This window comes from Aplysia californica, unplaced genomic scaffold, assembly GCF_000002075.1.
Source record: "Aplysia californica isolate F4 #8 unplaced genomic scaffold, AplCal3.0 scaffold00235, whole genome shotgun sequence".
NCBI lineage: Eukaryota > Metazoa > Mollusca > Gastropoda > Aplysiida > Aplysiidae > Aplysia > Aplysia californica.
The window spans coordinates 639,133-661,200 of record NW_004797505.1 but is presented as its reverse complement, the minus strand read 5'-3'; the positions used below and the strand labels follow the sequence as shown (position 1 = coordinate 661,200).

The window sequence follows — 22,068 nt, the reverse complement described above, 5'->3', positions numbered from 1 at the left end:
CCACACCAGAGGACCCGCCAACCACCCACCAATAATAATCATAAAAACAAAACAAAAATATTAATAATAATACATAATAATACATGATAGGAATCTATATATAGTGCCTCATCCCAGAAGTCTCTAAGCTCTGTACCATGCAGAATTATCACTCAGCATAGTTGTTGAATTAAAGGATGGAAAATGCACATTGTGAGACCATTTAGCCACACATGCACGCACGCTCTCACACACACATGCACACACGCACACAATCCCACATACATTCCCACATGCAAAATTTACTGGCAGAGGATAAAAGATTAGCTCAGGATAACATAACAAACCCACTGTGGTAAATAAATATGTATTGTAAATATACACACGCTGTTGTCCTCTCAATCTTGTTGTACGGTGCCCAGACCTGGACAATGTACCAAAGCCATACCAAAAAGCTCAATCATTTCCACATGAAATGCCTCAATAGAATTCTTAACATCAAATCGCAGGATAAAATACTAGCGACAGAAGTTCTCAAAAGGGCACCTGCTGGTAGTCGCCGTGAGTCTGTTTTCTAAGCTGAAAAAGACTCAACTTCGCTGGGCTGGCCATTTCATAAAAATGCCTGACTTCAAAATCCCAAAGGCAGTGCTCTATTCTGAACAGTCCCCCGGGAAGTGTAAAGTTAGCGCACCAAAAAGGCATTACAAAATACGAAAACACGCTTAAATTGTCTTTCAAGGACGATATGCATGAGCCTAGCTCTTAAAAGCTCCAGTTGGAGATAGTTTTAGTTTTAGTAGAGGTTTTACTGCGCTCGCAACTGCATAAGGTCATATGAGCGCCAAGGGGTGGATGTCAACAGAGAAGTCTTTACAGGTAATCAGACTAACTCTGCTCACCTCTCTAGCTTCAACAGCACAAGGTCTGCTTCGACTATCAAGGCACCGCGGAAAAAGTGGGTCACAAGAGTGTGACAAACATACAAAAGAAGTAGAGAAAAAATGACAAAAGGAGGATTAGGAAAGTCAGGAAGTAGCAAGTCAAATGAGGCTTCATGAATTAGAAATGTTGAAGCTATGAGAGAAGCTTGCATGCTCTGTCTACTTGCCTACCCCCCCCCCCCCCCCCCCACATACACACACACACACAAACACACAAATTTAAAACATTAATAAAACAAGCCAACAAATACCAAGCTATATTAGGGTAAATGAAAGTCATTATTTTCATTTATATTTTCAAAGATTGAAATTGTCAAAGACTTTCTTCTTTAACTCTTTATCTCCGAGAGGGTTAAACCCACTACGCCGGGGCCTTTTTTGGTTCTAAATCTAAAACCAACAAAAACGTCATTAAATCGAAACTAGCAAACCTTTTTTCATAGTTCTTCATCTAATGAATGAACTTCCAGTATAAGAGACCTGTTTTCAGCAATTGCCAAAAAGTAACTCTGATGTCGAAGTCGTCGTATAGGAATGTGCCCGAGCCGCTGTCAGCGACTCACCAACACAGTGGTTCCGACCGCAAGCCACTGAGAGCGGCTTGCCGGAGATAAAGAGTTAACTGTACTTCTCTCAAATGAGGATGATTATGATACTGATAATGATATTCATGATTATTATTCTACCATGTTCCCGACCAAGCCCACAGGGCGAAACATTAAACTTCTACAGTGTTATAAATATGGAAATTCTCCACCAGTCTTTAGCTTTTTAAGAAATCTTTGTGCTTACAATAATGATGTTGATAATGATGATGATGATAATGATGATGATGTAGTCATTTATATTCTGAATTTTCCTGAGGAAGCCCGTTGAGGGCAAAACGTTGAACTTGTGATTAAATTTTTGGAAATACTACCAGGTCTTAACCGTTTTAATATCTGCTTTATACAATGATGATGATGATGATGATGATGATGATGATGATGATGATGATGATGATGATGATGATGATGGCTGTTTGTGAAGATGATGGTAAAGATAATGTTGGGCTGTATTAGTATCTAAATTTACTTTACATGCACTGACTGAAAATTACTCGAGATTACTCCCCTTCCCTCCTATGTTGTTTCTACAATGATGATGAAGATGATGATGACGACGACGATAAAAATGTTGATGATAAAAACAACATGACAATAACAAGAGACAACAAAAAGAAGACAGAGAAGTTCGTTGACCTGGGTCCATAAACTGGAACGTCCTTGGCAGAATCCCGTGGTCAAGCCTTGGCAGCAAGTATGCACCCAGTACCAGAGACTTTCCGATACGCAGCAAGCAAGAGAACACGCCCATGAAGATGTTGTAGAAGAACAGGAAGTAGGTGAAGATGAAGAAGATGCGTCTGAAACGGGGGGAAAAAATGCGGGAAAAAGGTTTTTTTACAAATATATATAGTCAAAGTTGTAAAAGATTGTGGTTTCTCAGGCAAGTGGACGTCTTGGATAATGCGACAATTATAATTTTCTTTCATTCATGGGGTGGGGGGAGGAGCAAGTTAGTTTAGTTTTAATAATAGTTTTACACACTTGACACACAAATAGGTCATATAAGTGCTGCAGTTTATATATATATATCACTAGAGACTAACTGTAGTATAACATGTATATATATTTAACTCATATAAGTGCTGCAAATTAAATATATCACTAGAGACTAACATACAAAAAAAAAAAAAAAAAGGAGGACGATAGACGTTGGTTAGGAAGGAAGGAGCAAAGCACACTAGAGCACCCACCAACCACTCACAAGGTGGGGTGTGTGGGGGTGGAAAGGGTCGCTTGTACAGGTGACTGTCTTGGACAGTTGGCTGTCAGAGTTAGAGCGGGGGGGGCTCTCGTGGCCTAGAGGTTAAGGTTTTTGCCTCTCATTCAAAAGTCAAGGGTTAGAATTTGGGGAGCGACGGAAAAATTTTCTTCTCTAAAATTGTCTCCTTTCACCCACTTTCCTGCTCTCTAGCAAAATGTCCTATTGTCTGCTTTTGTCTCCACTTTCTGCACCCACCTCCTCACCTCCTTTGCCCCCTCTTCTGGGCTTTTGACTCTTTCTGCAGGCTTTCTACCGATTCTCCTTGGCTCCTTCTTCCTGCTCTTTCCGCAACACCCCAGATCTTCTGGTAGGAAAAATCTACACCTAGCCTTCTCGGATAAGGGTGAAAAATCTCAGAGGTCCCGTGTGCCAGTTACGCATGTTAAAGGTCCCACCTACACACCTTCCAACCACCCACACATACCCTCCAACCACTCACATACCCTCCAACCACCTACACACCTTCCAACCACCCACATATACCCTCCAACCACCCACACACCCTGCGACCACCCACACACCCTCCAACCACCCTATGCACCTGTTTGTGAGTGCCAAGCTCTCTCCAAAGCTGTCCAGAAAAAACAGTTTGGCAAACACCACTTGTGAAAAGTTGACAGCCAAAGCAAGGGCAGGAACAGGCCTGGAGATAAAAAAAAAAAACAAAACAACAACAAACAATTATCAAAGAGTTTTGTTTTAGTAAGAGTTTTTACAGCACTTGCAACACAGTTAGATCACATAAGTGCCACAGATTAGAAATGTTAGTTGAGAGTAACCTAGAGAGCAGACGACAGAAGATTGTTAGAGAGCAGGAAAGTGGGTGAAAGGAGACAATTTTAGAGAAGAAAAGAAGGAGGAGAGACAACGACAACCGATGTTTGATAGGAAAGCTGGAGCAAACTACACAAGTGCACGCCCGCACAACCCATCTAAAAAGAAATCCAAATTAAATGAGGAAACTGCTAAATTTTACATCATTATACATGTTAAGTCTAAGATAAAGTATCTTTTAGGTTTAAATCCTCCCATCAATTAACATAGGAAGGAAACAAAACAGTAATCACTATGGATTTTGTTAGTGTTTGAACACTTAATTGGCTGCTTGGCACTGTATGCATTCTGGGAAACTGAGAATGTTTCAGAGCATTCTACGGTCTCCTGAGACAATGTAGATCCATCATTGCCTTTCTCACCCTGCACCAGGGTATAGGCCACGGACAAACACCCTCCACTTTTCTCTATCCTGGGCTAGCCTCTTGATGTTATTCCATGTCTTCCCACTTTTCTGTACATCGACAATGTAGATGGCAAGCGCATAATATAGCTTGCAGTTGAATGGGAACATGCGTTATACAAATGTTATTATGATTATGATTATTTACCATTACTATTATCTGTACAGTCAGTCAGAATATTCTCGTATGTCTCTATGAACAGATGGAGGGGATTCAAATGACCCCATGGAGAGGGCAGTGACACGGCGAAAGTGTCTTCCATACGCCAAGCCGCCTCAGCGGCTCGAGAACCCACCTATAATTCTAGCTTAGATTTTATTCCAATCCACAAATCCATGTTGAAATAAAGATTATAATATAACAATGACTTCCGAGTCAGGCCGTTTCCACCGAAAATCGGAAGTCTTGATTCAGTTTTGAAACACAATTTCAAAGTTTACGCGACTTTGTTTTATCGTGATTCCCAAATTATAGCCCAGTCACCAGTCTTAATACTTGAACACAATAAAATGTATCATTATTGTGCTCACTAAAGAAATGTAGGACTCTTCTTCAGAATATTGATACTAGTGGATACAAATTGCCAGTGCTCTGTTACTGATTTTTCAGTAACAGAGCACTGGCAATTTGTTGATTGTTACTGAAAAATCAATATTTTTCAGAGTTAGATCTAGGTCTAGGTCTAGAGTTAAATTGTTAAGGTATTTTTTTCTCTCCCCCAAATCACTATTTTTTGGCGAAATTACACAAAAAGTACCCCTCAAGACATGTATAGGTTTATTTCAAATGCAATTCTTAATAATTCCATGTAAGATACAAGTGGCTTTTTTCTGTTTGTGAATGCATCTTGTCCTTTTGTCAAGACTTTGAAATTTATTATTTTTTTTCAATATCCGACATTACGATCCAAATGTACAAATTTTATAGAATGTATGTAAATAACTGCAAATTTTTCAATATTTTCCAGTTCTTAATTCATTTACGCTTATTTTGATGTATCATTTGACTAGGTGCAAACATATTGTTTTAGTTTCACCAAAGATTATTAATCTAATTTTTTAATTTCCAAATTTCATCCAAGAAAAAGTGTGTTGCATAATCGCCTCTTACAGGAACCAAAGTTGAAAAGTACACAAATAAACATTACAAATGTATTCTACATACCATTTGAAAATTTAAGTATATAATATGTTAATATTTATTTAAATTTGTGGCCCCAAAGACCAGTGAACGGAGCACTAGTCACCATCTCATTTCACCCTCCCGAAAAAAATTTGTCCACAAGCCGAAAATAATACGTAGCGAATATGTTAAAAGAGGTTCAGTTGTTAGTGACAACAGAAAATTGCTTACCACAGAGTATAGAGCATATCCACCGCCCAGCTGGAGATGTCGAAGATAAAGAGGACGATGACAGTAGCGATGAGTAGAAAGAAGATGAAGAAAATGGCCGTTTGGATGATGAAGCCTGAAAAGGTAACACAAAAATCATACAATGTTTTGGCCTTTTTTTTTGTTATTCATACAATGACCAAAAAGTTGGTAGGATTTTAGGAAATGGTAACACAAAAATCATACAAGTTTTCGGTCTTTATAAGGAATAAATGCCTTACAACATATAGATAGGCCATTATGACGATAAAGCAATTAACAAATTGGTAGGAACAAAGAAAAAGCAAAGAGAAAAGAAAGTCAAAATAATAGCACATAAGTGCTGACTGAGCAGGTTACTACACTGTACATCTGTCATGTTATAGACATACATGTAGAAGGAAAATGGGAACAAATGGGTAAGCCTCTAAGGGTCAAAGTAAAGCAATCCAAACCTTCAGTTAGAAATTAAAGGGAGGAGCGACCCTTGAGGACCATTTTCTATATTTGTTGCCCGAGATCAAATCTAAGTACACATAATATAAGTTAGGCATACGCAATTTTGATACGCAATTTTTTTTGTATAGCTACAGCTGTTGCTATGGAAACGGCCGCCATCTTGATAAAAAGCAATGAATTTCAAATCCCTAAGGTTTTCTTATTTACTGACCAAATTTGGTGAGAGTATACCTGAACGAGACCCTATCAGCGGAACAGCGATTTTTTTTTTCATAAGTGCAAAAGAAAAAAAATTAAGAGAATTTTCCCAAACTGTAAAAAAACTTTTCAAACTTTCAGTTGAATAATCGCTTGCCAATGGAAAAGTGTTAGTTTTTTCCGCAAATATCTTCCCGTTACATTGATGGCACGCCTTTCCATCTATGTTTCCTGAAAGTTTCACGTCAAAAGGAAGAAAACTAAGGAAGGAGTAGGGAAAAAACTGCAAAAAAATGACATTTTGCGAAAAACGACAATTATTGTGAAAATTCACTATAGTAACCCACCCTCATGTTTTCAAAGGCAATTCATGAGGAGAATAAAGACTTTCTCTATTGTTTCCATGCTATTTTTAGACAAAGAACCAGTTGATCTTAAAAAATCAGCCAACATCTCAATGTGAATATCCTGACACAAAATCGGCAAAATCAAGGGTCACTCCTCCCCTTAAGAGACTTAGGCCCAAATGTGGCCCACTAGAGAGTGGAGACCCCGAGATAGGAGCACGAGGTCAAGTGAGTTCTAAATCTAGATGTAATCTAAAAACTGTGACAGAACAGATGTCAGAGCTCTTCTCAACAGGCCTAACTTACTTACCCCATGCTATGTAGCCTACTTGATAGCCAGCAAACCTCATGCTTCCAGCCTGCAGAGAGGACAAAACAACAGAAGAAAACAGACAATGAGACAATGCATAGCAAATAATGCAGACTCGAGTTTTAGTAAAAGTTTTAAGGCACTTGCAGCACAAAAATGTCATATAGATTCTGAAGATAGAAAGTGGAATAAGAGAAGAATATACCAAAAAAGAGGGAGAGAGAGGGACAATAGATGTTTGATAGGAAAGAAGGAGCAAACCACACCAGAGCACCCGCCAACCATCCACAAAAAATATGGGGAAGGGATCCAACGTAAAGTATCAACCTACAGACTATTGAAAGTCAATTTAAGAATTGATATTTTTCCTCTCATATTTCTCATGGTGTCATTATTATGCACAAAAATACATAGATCTATATCTTCGCAATAAAATTTCTAAATGTAAAAAAAGAAGATCTTGAAATTATGACAGAAAATATCAGTCAAATTGTATAGATTAAAAGTAGGTCAAATTTGTACTAAGCTCATCATGATCTACTTTAGAACTTACATTTCACTTTACAGTATTGCATACAACATCAAAAGTTTCAAAAGATTAATTGAAAGCAACATAAAAGTTATAAAAGAAGATTTACCAAAAGCAACACGAAAAGTTACCAAAGACTTACAGAAAATAAAAAGTAACATAAGAAGTTTGTAAAAAAGACATACCAAAATCAGCATAAAAGTTACAATAGACTGACTAAAGGTAACATTAAAAGTTGCAAAATACTTACCAAAAGTAACATAAAAAGTTACATAAGGCTTATCAAGAGCAACATAAAAGTCACAAAAGACTACCGGTACCAAAACTAAAATAAACACTTTACAAAAGGCACACCAAGAACAGCATGAAAAAGTTACAAAAGACTTTTACAAAAGTAACATAAAAAGTGAAAAAAGACTTACCAAGAGCTCAGAGTTTGACCTCTCTGAACGGTCTGCCAGTTTGCTGTAATTCCCACGATGCAACGCCAGTAAGTTCCGTCTGAGTGCAGGAAATAAAAATAATAAAAAGTAACTGCGTAACGATTAACGTAGTACAGTAGAAAAATATATAATGGAGAGACAAATTATATTTCAGGCATGATAAGGGCATTTTAAACAATTTTCAAAGTTGCGCTCAAATTCAGGACTTCGTCAAGAACAAATCTAAGATTTTTCAAAACCCCCAAGAAACCCCCAAATCACAACACTGCTATACGATGCTTCAAAACGGTGCCTAAGAGAGAAAATATCAACCAGCATCTCTTGGTGTATCGGTGAAACGCCTCGCTGTCACATGCAGGACACCCATATTCGATTCCAGAGCGGGAAGAAATCTTTATTGAGTATCTCTGCCTATCTGCTAGAATACTGTTTCCTTCTTGACACAGGTTGGCCCTAACAGGCTGATCTGGAAGCCCACCTCCTAAATAATCTAAATTGGGTTGACGGAAGCGTAAAAATACCTATTTACGTGCAAAGAGAAGAGGGTAGCCGGACTGGGACTCACTCACCTGTAGGAGGGGAAGGCACTGATGATGCTCACAACGCCGAGCAGTGCAGCCAGACCCAGAGACACAAGAAGAACCACTGCACCGGGGAACAGACACAAAGAGAAAAAATGTTTAACTTGTAGCGTCTCTCTTCTCATTAGTGCTTTGCCTTGGTATATGACATAATATATATATATATATATATGTGAGGCATCGTGGTGAAATCATGTGCTTGTCAAAATAATTAAATCAAAGAACTGTGCATTTTTTGTGGGCAAAGGGCAATTTTTTTCTAGTTTTTTCTTTTTGGCTCAACACCTTTTAAGTTCATTCAAAAACACATTTTTGCAAAGGATTGTACTGAAAAACGTTGATTAAAGGCGCAAAAAATTTAAATGTTCAGTTTCCAATGACTCTCAGGCTATGGAAGTAAGCACACTTTGGTAGCCATTTTCTCGCTAATTTTATTTCTGAAACCAGGCGACCTTGATTTCCTTCAATCGTAAATATTTCGACTACCATTCAACATAGATGGATATTTTTTTCACCCAAAGGAAGGAAAATGACAACAATAGCCCTATATGCCTAAAAACTGATGAGCGCCTGACTCCACCAAGTCACGACACACACACACACTCATAAGTCATATATATATTTATACACCCAGTCGAAATTGTCTAAGACAGCAAGCCATTGTTGAAGAGAAAAGAGGCTGTCTTAGAAAGGTGAACATCTTAAACAGTTTCATTATTATGAAAAAACCAAAAAACAAGGAGGTAAACGGAATGTGGCCGTTTGTACAGGCAATTGTCTTATACCAGTGGCCTTTAGAGCAGGTTCGACTAAATCGACTAAATATATAAATTTATGTATTATGGGCAAGCTGTCTAAACGTCCCAAGTCAAGAAAACAAAATTTGTTCCGGAAAGTCAAAATAAGTTCTCATTATCTTACCAAGGCCAACCAGGGCTGAGAGGGATATAAAATCCCAGCATAAAGGCCGAGATACTCAAGGAAAATTCTCTCAACTTGGGAATTGAGCCCCCCTGTGCTACAGCAATGATAGTACATAACAAGATGGGCCACTTCTCTCTTTGAGCCAATTAAAAAAGTGTCCTCAAAATTTGGTGGCGCCCTCTTCACAAAAGCGCACTCTTTGCGAACAGAGTTACCCTACTTGAGTTTTTAAAAATCAAAGTGAAACTAGCAAGTTTTGGGATAAATTTCGGAAGAACGCTTTTTTAAAATGGTTACACTGACAAAAAAACCTCTTCCGGAGGAAAAGGTGATGGTTTTCTTCGTTTAATTTGACTTTAGAATGAAGGGCGAGAGGTCATTAAAATTTTAAAAAACTAAAACTCCGCACTGAACGTACCCGAACTGCTGATGAACAGCAGTCGATCTGCGCACGCAAGGAAGTGCTATTCCTATTCTTCTTCTGGAAAAACGAAAGAGAGCTTCAAAACAGACTGCAGCGCCATCTGAAGCAAAGAGCATACTTCCTGCGGACACTTTTTAGGCTGAGTGACCCATCTTGTCTTGTACTATCTTTGGCTACAGTGAAGCACCTAGCCGCTACACCACTGTCATCTGTATGCACACCGTAGCCCAGCCCGATACCAGCAGAGCTAAAAAGACCATAGTCTCACCTCTGACAACCTTGAAGACAATGATGGAGATACGAAGCACATCTCTGGTCTTCTTCACCAACTCAGAATCTGTGACCTTTCTGACCTCTCCCACTAGTTCAAGGTCATTCTCAAGGATGAGCAGGACAGCCTCAAAAAACGTGTTAGAGTACACGACACACTCAAATACAACCTGTTTGAGTACAGAGATGAACACTGACACAATAACGGTCATATAGTGCTGGGTATAAAGTACAACAAATGAACAGAAACAACACAGAGAGAGAAAGGAAGAAGGATCTACCAGTGGCGCCCTCCTACCACCCACAAATAAAACATAGACATGTGACAAAATAATACAGAATTGCATTTATGCAGACCACATTGACTGATCTAATTTGTTTCATTGTTTGTTTTTGTTTGCTTGAGATAAGAGAAGCACACTGACATATTTATTGTCTTTATTTGCTGGGATAAAGTAAGATAGACAGACAGACAGAAACAACAGAGGAAGAGTAAAGAAGTAGGACATACCAGTGGCACCTTCAACCCACCCGATGTGTGTTTGAGTAAAGAAAGGCACATCAACAAAATAGCAGTCTTTTGCTGCTGAGAAAATGTAAGACAGACAGACAGACAGACAGACAGAAACAACAGAGGGAGAAATAACAAAAAAAAGGCCCAACAAGTGGCGCACTCCAGCCACAGGCATTTTGGAAGCAATTGTCAATTAATTACTGTTCTAAATTAGTACTCATATAAAATGATGGGTTCCATCTGTTTAACTTATAACGTTATGCCACACCAAGCACAGAGAACATTACCAATGGAATGACACAGAGATACAGTCTTCACAAAAAGTTAAGGACCACTTGCAAAAGTGCACGAAACCCCCCCCCCCCCCCCCAGCAAATCAAATTATTCATTCTTTAACATACATTTATTTCATCAATCCATGAGAGCAATAAAGAAATTTCATCACAACCAAAATCAAAATGCATGATTCCCAGCATTCAAGAGGGACCCAACCTCAATATCGAAAATCACAAAAGAAAGGCGTGGGGAAGGGAATGTTGTTCCATTTTTGTTACAGCCACCCAAGCAGCTGCTGGCGAGCAAAGGGTAGTTCTCCCGAACTCTCCGATCAAGTTCAGCGTACAATTGTTCAATAGGATTGAGGTCTAGACTGTTGGCTGGCCAAACCATGCGGGTAATCCCCGCCAGCAGCATGAAGGCGTTGACGTCCTGGACCAGTGCGGCATGGCGTTGTTGTCCTGAAGGACAGCAGCAGGCCCAATCTGCTGCAGCGCCGTGACAACCAGAAATCGAAGGATCTCCTGCAGATACCGCTGCCCTGCCAATATGCCTTGACTTCCTTGCCGTGAATGGTGGACACATTCGTCTCTGACAATTCCATTGACATTCACGAACTTGAACTGGTCATTTTTTTTATATTGCTGAGACTTTGTGAGACCCTTTCTTTTGTGATTTTCGATTTAGAGGGTGGGTCCTTTTGAGCACTGGGAATGACACTTTTCGGTCTCAATTGTGATTAAATTTCTTTTTTGCACTTTTGGATTGATGAATTAAATGTGCGTCAAAGAAGGCATAATTAGATTTCCTGGTTCTTAATTTGAGTGTCTTTTGTAAGTGGTCCTTAACTTTTTGTGAAGACTAATAGTATAAGACTAGCACCCCACCAGTGGTGGAGAGCCCCCCCCCCCCCATTGATGGGACAGCGGTCTATTAATGTGTTCTAAATCTCCGCCGGGACAAAACAAAAAATGTAAAAAGTAAGAAAAAGGACTCATGCCTGGTAGAGGACAACTGCTCCAACCACCATGGTAGTCAGCATGCGGGAAGAATACCGGAATCCTAAAAGCAAAATAAAAAATATGGAAATGAATTACCTCCAGGAAGTTTTATCCAAGAATCACTATCTTATCTCTCTTTTTCTTGTTAATTCCTAAAATTGTATGAAGGATAAACTTTATTTATCCATTAGGGAAATTTTGGGTGGATTTACCAGAACATCAACATCCAAAGATTTAACATCAGCTTTGTGATATCCCCCACGTTGACCTCTTATTGACCCTCCTTGGTCACAGCTGATTCGGGTTAAGCTGAGCACTGGGACGCTTGTCAAAATTATGAAATCAAAGAAATCAAAAATTTTTTCACTCGTTCGGCAATTTCTATTGAATTGCAATCCTTCAATTGCAACAGGGCTGCCTATCTAAAAGTTCCCAGTTCAGATAAATTTAGGGTCAATTTCAAGTATTTAAAAAGTAAAACTTCACCCCAGTGATTGTAGTTACCATGGAGTGGGGCTTGCTTTTCATGATATTATTAGGTACTCGTTAATGTTTTTAAAATTTGAGTGTGTGTGTGCATGCCCGCATACGCATGCATGTGGTTATAAGGGTATGTTTTGGGGGAAGGGGGAGGAGGGGTGTTTGGGTGTGAATAAGCAGTGCAGCCCACTCACTAAGACTAAACTGAAGATTTTACTGTAGTAAAAAGAAAGAAATAAGAGGAAAAATAGGAGGCACTGGATCCACCGCATTTCGGTCAATAGACAATAAGGCTATATGGCGAATATCACCATCTGCTACCCCAAATTTTGTCACATGAGACAAATGTATTGGAAACATTCGAATGAGACCAGACACATTTGACAGCCTCTTGAGTTTGCTGGCACCATACATTGAACCCCCCCCCCCCAACCAATTACAGACAAGCGAAAGACATTTAAAAGATAGACAGATAAACAGAATACTCATATATTGATAATTTTGATATTGATATTGGTCTTGACGCATTTCTTGCTCTCCCGTTGCACTAGTTGTGGGCTCCACTGAAGTAGCGCGTACCCTTTTCAAGTGTTTGAATAGAACACTGTGCATTTCTGCTTGCAGCTCCATCTTCTGTAAGACATCCAATGTCATAACCTTGGGGGATCATGCTCTTAAAGAAGAGCAGGTCCTCATCTTCCTTCTATGGGGGAGCCGTCCATCACAACACGAGAGCAGACGGATTAAATTTTACGGCTGTCATAAAACTCAAAACACGCACGAACGACAACCATCACAACTGCACGAAAATGAACAGTTGGTGAGAACACAGAAAGGGCCCAAACAAGAGCGGCCGGTGGTTTGTGAAACTGACCAGCTATCATTCATATTGATCCATCCCCCCACCCCCACCCCGCCCTCCGCCACTCTCCCATACACACGATACACACAGAAACATTTTATACTGGTATCTTTGCTCTCTCCCCCCCCCCCCCATCCCCTTTTTCCACAAAACAACACACACACAAACAAACGTAAAGCCCTTGGGAAGATGGTCCCCTTCAACAAAAATTTTTTATATACATAATGATAATGTTAACAAGCTGATTTATAGTAGTCTGTAGAAACATAGAACCAAATGGATACCACACCACTGACGCTGTCCCAAGCAGACCAAGTCTGGGTAGAATCCTAAACAATAGGCCTGCAATACACTTAACACATATTTTCAGTGGATGAAGCAAGCACACAACAATTTCCAATAGCAACTCTATGTCAAATACTAATTTTAGAACACAGAGCTGGGCTGGGTGAGAACGGAAAAGGGGAAAAAAGGGAAGGGGGAGGGGCGTTGGGGTCCAGACTGACAGCTAAGTGCCGTTCTCGTCAGTCAGCCCTCGACTCTCACCTCTGTTAAAGATTGTGCTATAATAATGACTGGCCAAACCACCAACACACCCATGGCCCATCTGTGCTTTTTGGGGCCACGTAAGGTTGTAGCAGGAAGTAAGCGGGGAACAGAACACCGAACAGCAGCATGGGTGTCTCAAAATTCAATTGGCGATAGAGATTTGAGCCATCATGACAGTACGTGTACGTGATAATTGAAAGAGACTAGAGGCAGTTATAATGACAAATATTACTGATGAGATTGTAGGGTGTACTGTTCAAGACAGTCTTGTCCTTTGTAAGCAACGGAAGAGCCAAATTGGAAAGAAAAGTTATCTTCATGTGGGCTCTTTCCACTCTGAGGGCAATCGCTCAATTCATCAAGCTGGATGACGTCACCGCTGAGATGACGAAGGTGTGCATCATGACAGCAGCTGGTAACAATAACGTTGTGAGCCAGCGAGATAAACTGAGATTTAGGAAAGGGTTTCTGTGGTGCGACAACACATCAGCGAGCCCTTATTGTTTCTTTGAGCATATTTTTTATACGGAAAGTGCTATTTAAATGTTGATAAACATTAATTTGGATTGACTTGAAACTGAATATGAACTATAATCAGAAGCCAATCTCTTGTCCACCATAGCTGACTAAAAGTGACCGGCTCCACAGGTCTTGCCCATTAACGAACCGACCTTGGACATATGAACTAAAATTCTTTCATGCCTCTCATACATGATACCACACGATCGCGGATGTTTGGTGTGTACGAGCTATAAGGTGGGCAAAAGAGAGTGGGGGGAGGGATAGTTGTTGGCTGTGGGTCTGAACGAATTTTTTTTTTTAATAGTACAGGGTTTTACGGTGCTCGCAAATGCATAAGGTCATATGAGCGCCAAGGGATGGGTGTCAACAGAGAAGTATTTACAGGGAATCAGACTTAGACTGCTCACCTCTCTAGCTTCAGCAGCACAAGGTCTGCTTCGACTATCAAGGCACCCCAAAATAGCAGGTCACAAGAGAGTGACAAACATACAAAAGAAGTAGAGGAAAATGACAATAGTAAGGATCAGGAAAGAAAAAGCAGCAGTTCCCTGTTGTAGATCAGGCACAGTTATGAGCGTGACATGATGAATCAGCCCATTTACAATTCTACTATGCTTGAACGAGATATGTCCCCCCTTTGGAAATGGCCTAAAGACACAACAGTCAGTGGCACTGCCCCGGGGGTTGAATGAATTTAGTAAAAGAAAAAAAAAAGAAAAAGAAACAGACAGAAAAACATAACATGTCATAAGCTCCTGATCCTGATTGTGGAACTCAGCAGTATCACTTCCCTCTGCAGCGCCCGTCACAGTTAATACAATGTACACATGTAGTTTCAAATTTCAAACAATGATCTCTTGTTTGTTTCTTTTTTACATTCTTTCAGTGGCCTGGGTCATCTCCCACTACGCAGAAGCAGGAAATTTGAAACGACTTGTCAAGCGCATGCTTGCCTTAAGACTAGAGCAACAAGACTACAGCGACTACAGTTTGCTATGCTTAAGACTAAATCCTGGCATTAGAACAATTATGCTTTTAAAAGGGGCAAAGTGACACTGAGCAGGTCTGTGCATAGAGTACATGCTGTGTAGATATAAAGTGTCAGGAACGGATTGTTTTTTCTTCCTTATATAATTCCAAGAGGATGGGATAGGGTAAGGGTAGCCGAACGGCACATTAATTTTGAAAAATCAGAATCAAGGGTGTCACGATCATATTTTCGTAAATCTGAGAAAAAATCGTGACAATTCCTTCAAATTCGTAATGGTGGGCAGTCCTGCATAAATGAAGATGTACAGTGTTGAGGAGACGAGATGTGTTTTTTAAAGCATTTATAGACTGTCATTCAAGGCATTTATAAATTAGTAGGCCTACTGAATGTGGATTTTACTGCAGGGTGACTGTCAAACTGACTTCAAAACCCATAGCCCATACCAATAAAAACTATATAAATCAAAACATATTTTCTAACAATAGCACACCTATCTAAGGGCACTAACTAATACGTCCTGTATGACTCTAGTATTACAGTCAAATTTAACTAGTCTTCCTCTGACTATAAAAAAAAGAATCCTGATTTGGGCCTTTGGAAAGGCAAGAACATCAACTGTCAAAACCATGTCTGGGTTTCAGCATTCACTGATTTTAAAAAACGTGCAAGACAAAAATTATTAAAGGAAAAACATAGTTGGGCTCAAAGCAGAGCAAAAGTCTCGGGTAGAAATTATTGACATTTTGAGCTTTTCGAGGGTTGAAAATGGCATTTTCCATTGCCTCTATTCAGTTTGCCATCAAACCATTGATAGTAGCCTACGCAAATCCGGGCACATCCATCTTGAGGACACACCAAGTCTGTACTGTAATTTTCCTCCATTTACGCATTCGATTGCCTAATGTTACAACCTAAAACAAACCACTTCTACTTATCTTTTATTTGAGCATCAGTTTCTTACACCGAAGAATTATCCAGCTGTGGCAGAATCATCATACTGACAAATTCTCTAGATCTAAACAGATTTGGAAAAGTTTCTTTCTGATATACTGATTTTCTTTCTACATTGGCCATTCAGATTCCTTGATCAACGTACAGATTTTCCAGCCACAGCAAAATTCCGAAAATAGATAGAAAGAACGAGTGAATGAAAGAAAGGAGGAAGATAAGCTGTAGTAACTAGCCAGATTTTATGAGATTTGCAAGCAAAATGCTTTGCTGACCATCCCGTCATTGATTCACAAAGGGACAATAGTCGAGTGTACAAAATGACAAAATGCGCAATCTGGAAGTTTTCTAATACAACCTTTTGCACAGAATTACCGTAAATATCGGAGAAGTTAGGGAGGCAAGTTCAGATTCTTTACTACAGAATACCGATAAGTCTATACTATCTCTTTATATCTCTCTCTCTCCTTTTTTTTCTTAAACGTATTGAGTTGATATACTGATGAGGCAAGTACGGATCTTTTGGAAATATATGGGTTTCCGTAAATACAGGAAAGATTGGAAGCACTATAGAACGGATCCCATCGCAAATCCGGTAGCTTTGACACCTTTATCGGTGTGGCGGAAGAACAGGTCCAAAATCCGTAATTGGTAGATTTAGGAAGCCCTGTTGCAATCATTTCGATTTCTATTCAAGTTAGACAAATGAACAAGCTTTTGGATCATATCAATAACTCCACAGGCCTTAAAACTGACATAGCATCTGCTCCCACCTTGCTGTGACAGTTTCTATCTTGCAGCTAAAACAAAGGACAAAAAACCCTCACCAGGTCGGCTGCGGTAGACTCTCTGATTGAACAACTGACACAGATTTTGCTTGACCCAGTGAAGTCTGCTAGATGGGACCCTGACAATAGTAAAAAGGAAAATGCGGTCGAAATTATCCAAGACACTCACCTATTGTCGACATGAAAAGTGGTTGTCTTAAATAGGTTCATGTCTTGGATAGTGTCATAGTACATTAGAAATTGTCCAAAACACCTTCCTACTGTCATAAAGTGTCATTATAATACAGTTGAAAGTATCTAAAACTGCTATCGATTGTCGAACTGAAAAGCAGTTGTCGAAGACAGGTCAAAGTCTTAGATGATGTCATTATAATAAATTTTTTTACAATGCAAGGGGGAAGTGGGAAGTGGTTGTTTGTACAGGTAATTGCGTTGGACAAGTGGTTGTTAGAACAGGTTCGGTATTGCTATCACTGACAATTTAACTCATTTGAGCCTGAGTGAGCTATTTTAGATCCAACAACCATTGCAGTCTGACAGTTTTGGGGTATATTGAATCGTAAACAGTAACCACAAAAGGTCTGAAAGCTATCATAATCATACTTTAAAAAATGCAACAAAAGAAAGAAAGAAATGCTCTTACAGAAAAAGAAACGGCATCTACTTTGTATAAATAGATTTTATTTTATGAATATTTTTTAAATGGCAATGTCTGGGGGCTATGCAATTTTTTTGCACCCAATTTGTAATATAATCTCTTATCACAATGCGGGGATGACTGAGTAAGTCCGTTACAGATAATTAAGAATCACACATAACTTCGCTAAATTCTTAACGAAACAAAATAAGTGGGCCAACTGTTGTCTCGCCGCTTCCCGAAGCTTGTACTTGTAACCGAAAAACACCAGAGATATCGATTGATAAAGCACATCCCATAAATACACGGGATTCGGGCACCAGGCCAGCGGGGTGGCCCATAAATACACGGGAACAGGCTCAAGTGAGTTAAAACTTGACTGGGCATAGCATCCGTCAGCATCCTGTACCAATTCATGAAAGTGCGCAGTAGAAGGCTGCATTATCAGATTAGGTAGTTTTCCATGGTAACCGATTTAATTGATCATGATGAGGCACCCTGACTCTCAACGATATGGTAATGGGTTCAAATCCTGTTATGGGCTTTATGTTATGTCCTTGAGGAAGACAATTTACAAGAATTTTCCTCACTTCACCCAGGAGAGAATAGATACGTGGCAATACACCGTGGAAGACCTTGTCAGTTTGTAAGTGTTTTAGTGTATGTAATTTGCATCTTGCACTGCTTCCCAGAAAGTTGAGAACGTTTTCGAGTCATCTTGGGTCGGCTGAGGTAATAATAGCCGTATAGCCCATTGGGCATGCTGTAAAATGTGGATATATTTTGCTATACAAATATTATTACTATTATTATTATTATTATTACTAATATACTCTGTCACATTTTTAAGCATACACATTTTGAAGCTCAATAAAACAAAATCTATGCTACCAATTACTTTCAAACTTACACACTGATTACGTGATATACCTGTCGCTGGTGAGCTGCTTTCAGATTTCTGAACGCGTGAGTTGTTTTGTATCTGCATGCGTGTTACATGTTTCGGGTTTTTTGAAAATTAATCATGATACGGCAATGAATTGTTTAAAAAAGAAGCACAAAAACAATTCGCCAGTGATAAAACTTGTCTTGTCTACATTTCATGATGTCACACCGTACGACAAAATGTGCGAAATCAGCTCGTTGGAATGATCCGCGGGGGGGGGGGGGCTCAGTATCACTGTTGCGAGACATTTTAATGTAACACAAAGAACTGTGTACACAACAATGGATCGTGAGAAAACACTAAAATCAGGAAAGGATCAACACCGCCAACGTGAGAGAAGAAAAACTACTCCAAGAGAGGATCTATTTATACGCCTGTCGCATCTACAGAATCGTTTCAAAAAGGAAAGAAGAACCAGAGATGAGTTTAACAACATGCGACAACCTCAGCCTCAGACATTTTCTCAACTTGAGAGAGCATTGCTTGAAGAGTGGAATAACATCCCTCAACAGGCAGTACAGCGATTGATTGATTCAAGGCGGCGACAATGTCAGGCCGTCATCAACGCTACTGATCGTGTTACTTTTGTAGACTACCCCCACACTCTTGTCAGTCATGAATAAACATTCCGTATTGTTGTTGCTTTTTTCGTTTTTAAAATTGATTGAATTCGTATTCCTGAAATTTTAAAGAATATTGACTCCTTGTGAAACTAGCTATTTTCATTTTAACACAGTGTATACTTAAAAATGTGAAAGAGTATATTACTATAATTATTATTATCATTATTATTATCATCCTTATTATTACATGCACTATTATCATCATCATCATGGTTATTTTTATTATCATTTTTATCATTGTATTATTGTTATCATTATTATTACTTATTATTATCACCATTATCATTATTGTTATTTTATTATTATTATTATTTTTATTATCATTCTTCTTTTTCTTCTTATTTTCATTGTCATCATTATCATAACACCAGACACACAATGAGCTCCAGCGTACCTTGCTGCCTTTAAGGTCTTGAAGAGACTCCGGACATGGACCCCATAGTAAGCCTGGGCCACAAGATCTTCTGAATCATGGTGCGGGAATTCCTCCATGGCTTGCACAAAAAACTCCTTCCTACGGACAGACTGGATGAACCGGCCGGGGATGCAGGATGAGAGGTACAAAAGGCACAATACTTGCGGAAGACGTTTCAGCACGATGGCAACCCGAGTTTCCTGAAGGGAAAAAAATAATAACAAAAGTACCTTTCAGCAACTCTTTAACTCTTTAATTCCGATGTGCCAAGTATTGGGGCCTTGATATACAAATGCCTCTTCACCCATTGTTTTAAGTTTCATAGATTGTAAAAGAAATTTCACAACGACTCATGTATTTGCAAATGGGACTCAATACTTTTCTAGTGATTAATATACTTACTTTACTTTACTTTTCCGATCCAGCGGCCATTTGGGTTCTAGCCCTTCGGTCTGTTGATATGGCAAAGAATTTGCAGGTTTTAATCAGCTGTGCTTTGTCGCTGTATAGAGTATTTCCGATGTCTGGGGAGGCAGGTAGGTAGGTGCTACGCGGTCACAAAGTGCTGGGCAGTTAAAGAGGTGGTGTGGTACTGTTTCATCCAGGCAGTCCCACAACGGGCAGTCGGGTGGGGTATCTTTGCGGATACTATTAAGGTAGGAATTTAGTGGTATGTGTTGTGTTCGCAGACGAAAGATCGTGACTTGTTCTCTTCTACTTAGGGAATTCATTGTATCTTTAGAGTTGGGGGCTGTCAAGTGCGCAAATACAGTTCTTCCAGTTTTGCCCATTGCCCATCCATTCAGCCACTGTTCCCTGGTGTTGCATTTGATGATGTTCTCGGCTGTCTGTTGTGATACTGGGTGGTGTGGTTGTGTTTGTGATGCTCCCTTCTTGGCAAGGGTGTCTGCTGTGCCGTTTCCTGGGATGTTGCTGTGGTCAGGTATCCACTGTAGTGTCAGGTCGACGGCATAGGTCTGTAGGAAGGTGTTGATTGTTTGAGCCACGGATAGGCAGGCTGGGCTTTCGAAATTCAAGTTTTCCAAAGCTTGGAGTACTGACTTTCCGTCTGTGAAGATAATAGTGTTCTTGGTTTTGTTTGGGTGTATTATGAAAATGTTGGTCAGGTGGAGGATTGCTGCTTCAATGGCGATGGCCTCAACCTTGTAATTTGTACATAGTGATTAATATCAAAAAGGTAGAAATGGAGTTAGCACAAGATAGCACTACGCTCGCAATGTGCCTGATTTTGACGGATGGTAAAATATATGCAAATTTACAAACTACTTTTTCTAATAAGGTAGGCCTATTGTATTGCATACATCTACCAGCCTTTTTGACTCTGTAAGGTTGCACAGGAGTCGGTACTTCTGAATTATCTTCCACCTCCGATAGGAATAAGCCAAACAGGAAGAAAGATGTGAAAACTCCATGAAACAACTGCAGACAAAGACTGCCACCTGGGGATTTGAACCAGAATCATCCATATCTGAGTTCAGTGCTATATCTCTGAATTATTTATTTCTTTTTCAAAATATCTCAGTCCAGCACTATCCTTGACTTACTTTCCTTTTTGAAACACTTCTGATTAAGTACATCTTCAAAACTAATACAGTGGAATCCTGTTATAACGAGAGGGAGGGGACCGGTACGAAATGTCCGTTATAGCAGGATTCTCGTTGTAAGGGATCCAGTAATAAATTCAAAAGAAATAATAAAGTAGGCCTAATCTATGAGTTTGGTGTTCTGTATATTTCTTTTTGTTATCTCCTCCGATGATGGCTTTGTTCAACATGACCTCTAGGTCTTACTTGATCAAAAATTGAATCAGGTTTCTTTCTCTAGCGTTAGCGATGTTGACAGCTCGGCGTCGGCTATTAGAACGAAAGTTCTCTAGGCTAACTCACCCGCTGTGTTTTTTCCCCCACCCCACCCTGTGGTGCGTTCCTGCGTCTGCTTGCGCACGTCACACATTCGCTCCATGATCCATCACAGCATTGTGACCTCTCCATCCCCGCATCGGAGAAGTGAGAGGCATGATAGATATATAGGCCTAGATAATCTAGACTAGGCTCGCCTATCACTATCAGGCAATACGTTCTGCTTCAGAATGGTGTGTCTGCGCGTGCCACACACTTTCCACTCATTCGCTCCGGCCTTCATCGTTAGCACACATGGGCTCTCCCATTCTTTGTTTCGCTTGATAACCAACAAGTTTCTAAATTGGCGAAGTTTTCATGTTTCAATGGGCTGTGCACAGCAGCAGCAATATTCCGCTATAACCGACTCGCACGTTTATGTGATTGCGCTACAGCAGTATTTTGTTTACAAAGATAAAGAAGGGAAAAAAACGGGGTTTTAGAATGATGGCTTTATAACAGACTTCTCGTTGTTTCGGGACTCGTTATAAGTGGACTCCACTGTATTGAATAAACTCACCAATTCCTCATCGCAGTCAAAGAGCCGCAAAATTTCCACCACTGTCATCATCCAAACATAGAGTGCTCCCAAACCGTACCCGTAGACAGATCCGATGGAGAGACAGGCGAAGACGGGGAAGTATACCATGCCATAGACCAGCATAGAAGCGATAGCTGCCAGGGCTGCAAAAGGGGGAGGGGTGGGGGGGG

General features: G+C 39.8%; 2 protein-coding genes across 2 annotated transcripts in view; both read right to left on the bottom strand.

The window, feature by feature from the left end:
• The window catches only part of LOC101851416 (receptor for retinol uptake STRA6), a gene marked incomplete in the record, with an annotated part of 12,516 nt that extends 2,194 nt beyond the window's left edge, over positions 1-10,322 (bottom strand). The window contains 7 exon segments of the mRNA XM_013083490.2: positions 2,165-2,328; positions 3,334-3,435; positions 5,384-5,498; positions 6,716-6,764; positions 7,667-7,745; positions 8,257-8,332; positions 9,885-10,322. Of these exon segments, the coding sequence (XP_012938944.2) occupies positions 2,165-2,328; positions 3,334-3,435; positions 5,384-5,498; positions 6,716-6,764; positions 7,667-7,745; positions 8,257-8,332; positions 9,885-10,233 (934 nt within the window).
• Positions 10,323-11,639: 1,317 nt separating this feature from the next.
• Positions 11,640-22,050, bottom strand: LOC118477823 (stimulated by retinoic acid gene 6 protein-like). The gene is made up of 4 exons (XM_035970210.1): positions 21,878-22,050; positions 19,418-19,638; positions 16,857-16,936; positions 11,640-11,738 (listed from the first exon to the last, which is right to left on the bottom strand). The coding sequence occupies exons 1-4, from the start codon at positions 22,019-22,021 to the stop codon at positions 11,671-11,673; spliced, it is 513 nt and encodes a 170-aa protein (XP_035826103.1). The 5' UTR covers positions 22,022-22,050; the 3' UTR covers positions 11,640-11,670.
• Between the last annotated feature and the right edge of the window lie 18 nt (positions 22,051-22,068).

Coding starts and splice junctions, on each gene's coding strand:
- LOC118477823 (XM_035970210.1), bottom strand. CDS start 22,021: ATGCTGGTCTATGGCATGGTATACTTCCCCGTCTTCGCCTGTCTCTCC. Junction 16,937..19,417: donor AAGACCTTAAAGGCAGCAAG/GTACGCTGGAGC, acceptor TACTATTGTCAG/GGTCCCATCTAGCAGACTTC. Junction 11,739..16,856: donor AGTCTACCGCAGCCGACCTG/GTGAGGGTTTTT, acceptor TTTTGCTTTTAG/GATTCCGGTATTCTTCCCGC.